This window comes from Setaria viridis, chromosome 1 (genome assembly GCF_005286985.2).
Source record: "Setaria viridis chromosome 1, Setaria_viridis_v4.0, whole genome shotgun sequence".
NCBI lineage: Eukaryota > Viridiplantae > Streptophyta > Magnoliopsida > Poales > Poaceae > Setaria > Setaria viridis.
This window is the reverse complement of record NC_048263.2, coordinates 37,178,720-37,187,297: the sequence shown is the minus strand read 5'-3', so window position 1 is coordinate 37,187,297 and position 8,578 is coordinate 37,178,720. Positions and strand designations below refer to the sequence as shown.

Genomic DNA, 8,578 nt, shown 5'->3' with positions numbered 1-8,578 from the left:
GCCCGGCGATAACACCTGTACCTGACGCGCGCTGCGCAACCGCCAGCTTCGTCGGCGACCTGTGCCCGCGCTGTCCTTCCAATCCACTCGGCAGAGGCCGCCCGCCGACCCCCGTGCACGGCGCACATCGATGACGACGGAGCATTGCCGCCACCACATTTTTCTTTTGGATGGTTTCCGCATCATATTATTTTCCGCCGCATCACGTCCGTGAGAATAATATGACGCGGAAACCATTTTTTCCCTAAAGGACTTGCAATTTTTTTTCAGAGTTTTAGGGCTAAATAAATCTAAATAATCTGTCTACGTACCCCCACTGTCGATGCCATCATGTTTTGCACGGGGCCGAGAAATTCACTTGCCTGCACGATCCGTTAAGAATCTATCGAGAAAAAGTAAGCGAACGTTGCGAGGCCCCCGGGCCCGCGGCTCCCGGCCCACGTCAGCGAGCCGCGCCAACCGTTGACTCTACTACGGCCTCGTCGAAACCACCTCCCAATAAAACCCCCTTCGCCCGCACACGACGGCACAGCCCACCCACAAGAGCCCCAAAAAGATCCACCCGAGAACTCGTCGCGGCCCGCCGCCGCCGCCGCAGAGGGATCTCCCGGCCCCACGCCACACGACCCCTCCCCCCGGCGGGCGATGGACACCGACCTCGGCGGCGCGTCGGCCGCGGGCATGGACGAGGCGGAGGCGGCCTTCTTCGCGCGGCGCGGCCGCCGGTGCTGCTGCTTCCCCTGGCCCGCCCCCTCCTCCTCCACCACCTCCCACCAGCGGGTGGGCGCGGCGGGGCTGGCGGCGGAGGAGGAGAGCTGGTGGCAGCGCGCGGCGGACGCGGTGCTCAAGGTGCGGGAGTGGTCGGAGCTGGTGGCTGGCCCGCGGTGGAAGACCTTCATCCGGCGGTTCGGCCGCAGCGGGCCGCCCACGCGGCCGCACCATCACTTCGGCGGCCGCAAGCTCAACTACGACGCCCTCAGCTACGCGCTCAATTTCGACGAGGGCCACGGCGCCAGCCCCGAGGGCGACTACACCGGCTACCGCGACTTCTCCGCGCGCTTCGTTGGCCCGCCGGCCTCCGCCAAGTCCTCCATGGACCTCGGCGGCCGCGACGCGCCGCCGCTCTTCAACCCGCCGCCGCCTTCCCACGACGGAGCCGGCCGGGCTTGACCGCTCCCGTGGACCTCCAAGAGACCACCCCCCATTGGTCATCGGATCGGAGCAGAGGAGGAATGCCGGTTGATTGGTCAAAGGACGTCGGAACCAGAAAAGATGGTGCCCTTTTCATCCTGAACAGATTCGATTCCGCGGCCGTATGGTGAGCGAGATCGCTGCTTCGATTCCTTCCTGCTCTTCCTCCGTCCCGTCGATCGGTTGGTTAGTGGCCCCTGTGTAAAGAAGAGATTGTGTTCTACATTCGTTGTCATCTTACTGCTGCTGTAATGAATTCGTTCGTCCTGTCCCAGTTTTGCCCCAATTGAAATTAAAATCATCATGAGTTTTGAGTGATCGACGAAATGTCTCCATTGCGCTCGTTGGCACTGTTTGCTTCAGAGTTGAGGGAGCCTAGCTGGAAACTTGCATGATTGGCAAGACAAAGTAAAAGAATTCGAATTCTAATTCCAGTTGCGAAAGCTTGCCGTGTTCCAGCTGTGACTGATTGCGACGCACGGATGGGAAAACCTTGCATGGAGGCGTTCTTCTAGACGCTTTGCTGCTGCGGCCGTGCACATCTGGTTCCTGGTCCAACAAGTAAAACAACGAGACCACCATGAGCCGCGGTTTCGTAGCGCGTGTTCCTTCCAAGTAGTGTTTCCTTGCACCCACCTGCTGAAATTTCTGATGAACGAGTCTTCCCGCTTCTGGCCTCAGTCATGATCTTGCCTTCCGCTTGAACGATCAATCGCTGTCTTTATACTTAAATCGCTGTTATAATGGTGATGTCAAACTGGGTGCTGAAATTTTGAGGCTCAGGCTGTGATTAGATGGTTAAGCATAACCGTCATTACTGTTCATAATCACGGGCATCGTGCCATGGCCTTGCGATTCAGATTTCAGAGTATCACGGACTAGAGCATGGGACCGATCGATGCCAACCCATGACCATCCAGCCCACAGCTTTCTATGAAGCGTTATCAGACACATCTTGGTGGGTATAGGTTGCAACTAATGTCATCTAGCCTTCGTGACGTAAGAACATCTCCAATATACTATCAATTTTTGGCTTTCCATTTGATTCTCTATCCAAGTTGGTAAAAAGATTTCTCTTCATATTGAGTTTCTCATTCCAACGTACTATCCATTTCCCACTCTCCAAATCCCAACAGATTCCTCTCTAAAATATACACTCTTCATCCACTCTAACAGCCTCTCCATTTCGCACTACAACACTTTCTCCATTTTACACTCTACATTCTGGCAATTACTGCGCGTGGGATTCACACTTTGGCGAGGCAAATTGACTTGCCAAAAGCTTGACAAGTTTGGCAAGTGTGAGGGGAAGTTTGACACGTCGGATAGGATGGAGAGCTGAATAGCAACTCTGTTGGATTACGATTTTCTTACTGACGTGGCAAATTTTAACTTGGCAAGTTGGCTTGGAGTTGCTCCAACAAATGGTTGATCGAATGCCAGCTAGTAAAAGCCAGACAACCAGTCCTGCCCATCTGATGACCACCTGGATTTGAAGTCATCAAGACAAAAGAAGAACAGTATTATATAGGTCGATCGTGGCCTGAGTGTATATAGTAGTGACCCTCCTATCTCCTTCATGACCCACATATGTTGCTTTCTTGCCATGCCCTGTCAATTTCAATCACGCATGGAACCAGTATCCGGTGTCCCAATTCAGTGCTGTACCATGAGAAGATACAGCTGAAGAACCACCATCATACCAGCTATTTAATCAAAGCAGACAATTCGGTTACACAAACACAAAATGTATAGAAACAGTTTATTGGCAACTTGGCACTTCCAACAGAAGCTAGCATATTACTAGAAACACAACGACTCTAGGATATGGTCTTTGAAGCTCTAAAGAACAACGAAAGAATTGGCTAATATCTGGCTTTCCGAGTGTCGGATTTAGCGACTAGCGATCCACTAGGGGATGCCAAGGTGGTAGATTTGTAGGCAGGGGAGATAGTAATATTAAGAACTCGAATGGTAACACACAGGTGCAAGGATTAGACAAGTTCGGGCCTCCAAAGAGTAATACTTTACGTCCTATATTTTGATGGATTGTATTGCTGGTATGGGATGCGAAGAGTCGATGTGCGTTACCCTAGGAGGACGCTCCTGACAGCCTTGTATAGTCTGACGACCTAGGGTTACCATCGGATAAGATCTAGTCGATTATTACATGGAAGGCAATCTGAGTCTGTTTACAACAAGTATCCCGTGATATCCGGGTAGAATCCGTTCGCCCGGCCTTCGAACTTGTGCTCCACGTATCTTCATGCCTTGGCCCGCACGACGTGGTCCGGCGGACCCACTTATCAGGGCCGACCAGTTTTTTGGTCGATGGGGACCCGTGGGTACCCTTATCCCTCAAGCCCTTGAGCGATGTGGAGTCGAACAGGAATCTGACGAATGCGTAACAAAGCTTGTAATGTACTCAACTGATGGAGAGGCTTCACAGTGCTCAAAAAAGGAAGAAAAATTGAAGCTTCCATAGACGTCTGACCAAATGCGTATGGCCATGCGACTGCCGAGCTCCAGGATGTCTGGCATCCTGTAGATCGAAGGGAAGCACATGGAGGGCATTGCAAGACGTACTCCATATGGAGTAGCCCCCAAGCATTGAAGCGATTAAAGTAATCGGTCCAATGGTCAAGAATCTGATGTATTGTTTCCGTCATAAAAGGGATCCAATTATAGCGCCCAGCCCCCAAGCGCAAGTACTAGCGGAGCCACGGAGGATTTCGTCCATCGCTTGCGCCGTAATAGGGGATCCGCGGATTTCGACGCTAGGTCTACGCCGTCATTGCCTTCAAAAGCTGAAGAGGAGCGGTTTTATTTCCATTTCCCCACACTTGCCCTCTAGCGCCGCCGCCGCCAACACCATCGTTGCCGCGCTTGAGAGCCCAAGGTCACACCGCCGCATCTGTAAGCCGCATCCACCGCTCCTCCGCTCGAAGGCTATAACCACCGCCTCCGCGCCTCCTATCCCCGCCGTATGCGAAGAGGCCCGCCCACATCAGATCTGCATCATGAGGGGTAGAGACTAAAGAGATGGCAGCGGAGCAGGCACTGGACCCTTTAACATATTGGTGAAGTCCGTAATGACCGAGGAGCAGATCCAGGCCCTAGTCAACAGGGGTCTCCTTGGGCCCAAGATGCTGCTGAAGTGGAAGGCGACCGCTGGCCAGGACTTCCCTACTGAGGATAAGAAAGAAGCTGTCATCTTCGCGGCTTCTTCGAGCATGGATTTGGGATCCCGACAGGAGATTTCTTCCGCGGGTTGCTAGAATACTACAAGATCGAGTTAGTGCATCTCAATCCTAACTCCATTTTGGACATCGCAATTTTTATCCACCTTTGCGAAGTTTTCCTCGGCATTCCTCCCCACTTACATATGTGGAAATATCTCTACCAATTGAAAATTGTGTCGACCAAGGGGAAGCCGAGATTGATCGGTGGTTGTGGATTTTTGCTGCGGCCAAAGAGGGTCCAGGAGTATTTTGATCTGAAGCTCAAGGACTCGAACAAGGGGTGGCACAAGGAATGGTTCCTTGTCTCCAATCAGAAACTTGAGCTACTGCCCCGCCTTGGATATGCACCCATGACAATGCCGGAGTGGTCGAACCAGCCGACCTCCACGGAAATGGTCCAGGTGAAGCATCTGTTGTAGGAGATTGCCGACCTAAAAGATCGTGGGCTCACAGCCGGGGTTGTGAGCATCAACTTTTGCTGGAGGCTGACGAAGCCGATTAAGGACAGAGTCCACCCGGCGTATGAGTACTCGGGGCCGTTGGATCCAACCTGAGAGGCGCAGCGAAAGGTGATGAAGGAAGAAGTGGCTGACCGAGTATGCGAGTTCTTCGGTGGTGTCACCAAGAACAAGCGCTGCCCCAAGGCGTACTCCTCAAGAGGCCACCCGAACTGGTAAGATCTTAATTACATCATTTGGCTTTCCTACTTTGCTTTTGTGCTTTCTGTGACTGATCTTGTTGATTGACCAGAGCCGTGAGTTTGAGTTCTTCTGTTTGGCACCGCTTCCCAGAGGAGCCGAGTAGCAGCGACCCAAGATCCGCTTGACCACCGAGTCCGACCAGCCACCCGCCACCCTTGATTGGGAGTCGGACTCCTTCATCGAGGGATCGGATGAGGATGCACCAAACGATGGCGGCAGGGCCGAGCACTCTGCGCCAGTTGGACACCGAACATGGCAGGCCGTGACAAAACTTCCCACCTCTAAATCTCAGAAGCCGAGCGGTAAGAGGAAGAAGGTGGCCTGGAGGAAGGAAAAGACTGCACCGAGCACGGCCCTCACGGATGGATCGACTAGCAAAGTGGATGAGTGTTAGTGTTTTAGATCGCTGAAATTTGATATTTCGTGATTTTTCCTGATATGGCGAGGACTTTTTGCAGAATTAGTGCAACTGGCCTCTCCAACGTCCTTATGTCGTATTGGAGCCTCGCGTTTGCTCAGTCGTTAGCTATGTTGCCTTGGTTGGTTGACTACCTTGTTGTTGTTTCTTTGTGCTTCGTGGAAGCCATTGTTGACTGCGGCACCCCTACTGCCTTCTCGATGAGCCGAGTTGCGAGGAACAGATGGTATTGGTGATTCTTTATCAAGTATTTTGTAAGCTTGTTCTGCGAGTTGTACAATTAGTCCATTGCCTCGCTGCGCAAGTTGAGTTGTTATTTCGTTATCTCTATCTTGAGGTATGAGAGTTGATATAAGGTTGATTGAGGCAATTGCTGCGAGTGGGGTGTTGTGCTCTTGAGCTTGTACTGCGTTAAATGCTCTTTCAAGGTTTGTGATGGGAATATTAGTGGCTAGCAATTGTTGACATTCAGCTCGAGTAATGTTTCGTATCCTTCTATGGTTTCTTTGATTGGAAGTTTCGTCCTGCGGAGTGTTAGCCGATGACTCATCCTCTGAAATGTTATCGAACTGCGCTATCCGTCGAGGGGTTCTCTGTTGGCTAGTGCCCACATTGTTATTTTGAGTGATGACAAAGATTTCTCTGTCTGGGTAGTAACTTCCAGAGCTTGATGTTTTCTATAGTGCTCTCCTCGTGGCTTGAAGTGAGCGGGACGCCTTCTTGGTACGAGAGGTTGTCTATATGAGCGACAAGGCGCGACTCATAGTCGCGGGTAAGGAGAGATGGCCTCATTCCTTGCCAGTGAACAAATTTGCCCTGCGGCATTGAAGTTACTACCAAACCTTGGGCTAGCCCTGATAATGGGATTTCTTGGACGTGGTCTGAGTCGGAGTCACAGTCCTTGTCTTTCCCGTGTTCGAGTTGAGTTCGAGTGAGAAGACCTTGGTAGACTTCGGCTGTATTGCGGAGTCCGTATGGAAATCATTTTTGAGTTGAAGTCAACTTGCGAAGTGACTGGAGCTTCGGCTTGTGTCGACTAATCCGAGCTGGGGTCGAGCCCAAAGCGTAGTCGAACTCGGTGTCGCTGACTTTGAAACTTTGGCTTTTCTTGACAAAATCCCCCGTTTTTTGCTGAGGAAAGTTTTCGTCAAGAGGTTTCTTCTCCTGGATGCTGATGATCTGACGCTGAAACAATCCAGCGCGGTCGGCGATGCAGAGCCAAGATCCGAAAATAAAGGTTGCACCTGCCTCGAAGGTGAAAGCAGGCTTGATAATGACAGGTGCCATTGAACTCGCGCGGAGAAACTCGGCGACCGCCCCTACCTGGCGCGCCAGCTGTCGGTGTTTTAGACTGGCAACCCGCCTAGGGGTACCCTAGGTGGTCTTTTGTGCGGTGGGTGTTGTCGAGAATCAAGGAGTCGATGGTGACGCAAGGAACACGATTTAAACAGGTTTGGACCGCTAGATCGCGTAATACCCTACGTCATGTGTGTTGATTGTATTGAACTTGGATGAGTTATCTTTGAGGGGGTCCCTGCCCGCCCTTATATGATCGGGGGAGCAGGGTTACAGGTTTAGAATCTTAGTCGGATACAGTTACAGAGTCCTACTCGGTGTAGACGGTAGTTTCTATATGTATCTCGACTAGTCTCCGGGAGTCCGAGTGGGCCACGCTCCATTGTTGCGTAGCCCCCGAGCCTTGATTACGTCCGAGTACACCCCGCACAGGGCCTACTCGTGGGCCTGGGATGCATGCCCGACAATGAGGAGTCCGACTCGCCGAGCTCGGCCGCTAAGAAGAAGAAGGCCGAGCTCCTTGAGACGACTACAGCCGATGCGAAGCGGATCAAGGAGAAGCTGAAGGCGGAGATCCATGGGGGAGACCAAGTGAAGACGTGTTGGCACCACCACCACCCTTGCGTCCCAAGTTCCGGGTGAAATAGAGCACCATGTAAGTGTAATCTGGTTATATTATCCGTCTCGTGGTTCTTTTGTTGCGTGTCTTTCTCAAGTTGCCTTTTGTACCAATGATACAGAAATGCCATGCTGGATGATGAGTCCAATACGCAGCCGACTGCTGGTTCGTCCTATGATGAAGGAGTGAGCGGCCGCATCCTTCATCACTCCTCGCCTCCAGAGGCCGGTGAGGACCAAAATCGCCATGCTGGAGGAGAAGCGGTGCAAGTTCCAGTGCCATAGCAGGGTGTGGTTGGGATGCTGCGGCTTCGAGTGCGGTTGCTACAGATGCTGCTGCACCCAGCTCCAGGGCTGCAGAAGTGACTGGTGAAAGAGTTGGAGATACATCCCACCTGGAGGAGCTGCCCAGGGATGATCCACTGCCAGAGAGGGCCGCTGAGGACGCCGATGTGGATATGCAAGAAAGTGATAGTTCGGACACCTTAGACTTCTCCGGGACAAGCCTTGTTGGGGTCGTGTTGGAAGACAAGAAGGATCTTGCCGAGCTGCAGCGGACGTCTTCCAAGGTCTTTTAATTGTTATATGTAAGTACGCCAACCACCATTGGAGATCTGCAACTGGGTTTCATTTCTTTGCGGTGTGCTGAGTTGAATATGTGGGCGGAATCAATCCGCGCGTGCACACAAGAGGGCAGACGCGATTCAGTGAGCCGAGGAGTACCGTGTTAACGTGCAGCAGCTTGAGGTTGACCTCAAGAGGGCCAAGGAGGACACCGCGGAGCAACTCAGATAGAAGGATCGGTAGCTTGCCGAATAGAAATGGATAACCAAGGAAATCCAGGGTGACCTTGATGCGCAGTTAAAAGGTACGTTGCTCTGACCTGTTGGCTTGGTTTTGATCCTAAACTCCTGGTCCTTATGTGTGGTTATTCTGATGGGCAGACGCCGATGCGAGGGAGTAGACGCTCAGGTAGGACCTCAGGGAGTGCGAGGCGGCGAATGCCCGGCTCCAGCAAGATCATGATGTGGCAGTTCAACCTCAATATGTAGTGTCGCAGAGATTGGCTTATGAGGCCGTCTTGCGCACGGATGCTGACCGATGCTTAGTCT

General features: G+C 52.4%; 1 protein-coding gene across 1 annotated transcript; it reads left to right on the top strand.

The window, feature by feature from the left end:
• Window positions 1-517: 517 nt before the first annotated feature.
• Window positions 518-1,509, top strand: LOC117842395 (uncharacterized). Its single transcript, XM_034722829.2, has one exon. It carries the CDS (start codon window positions 646-648, stop codon window positions 1,168-1,170), a length of 525 nt encoding a protein of 174 aa, XP_034578720.1. The 5' UTR covers window positions 518-645; the 3' UTR covers window positions 1,171-1,509.
• Window positions 1,510-8,578: the final 7,069 nt, after the last annotated feature.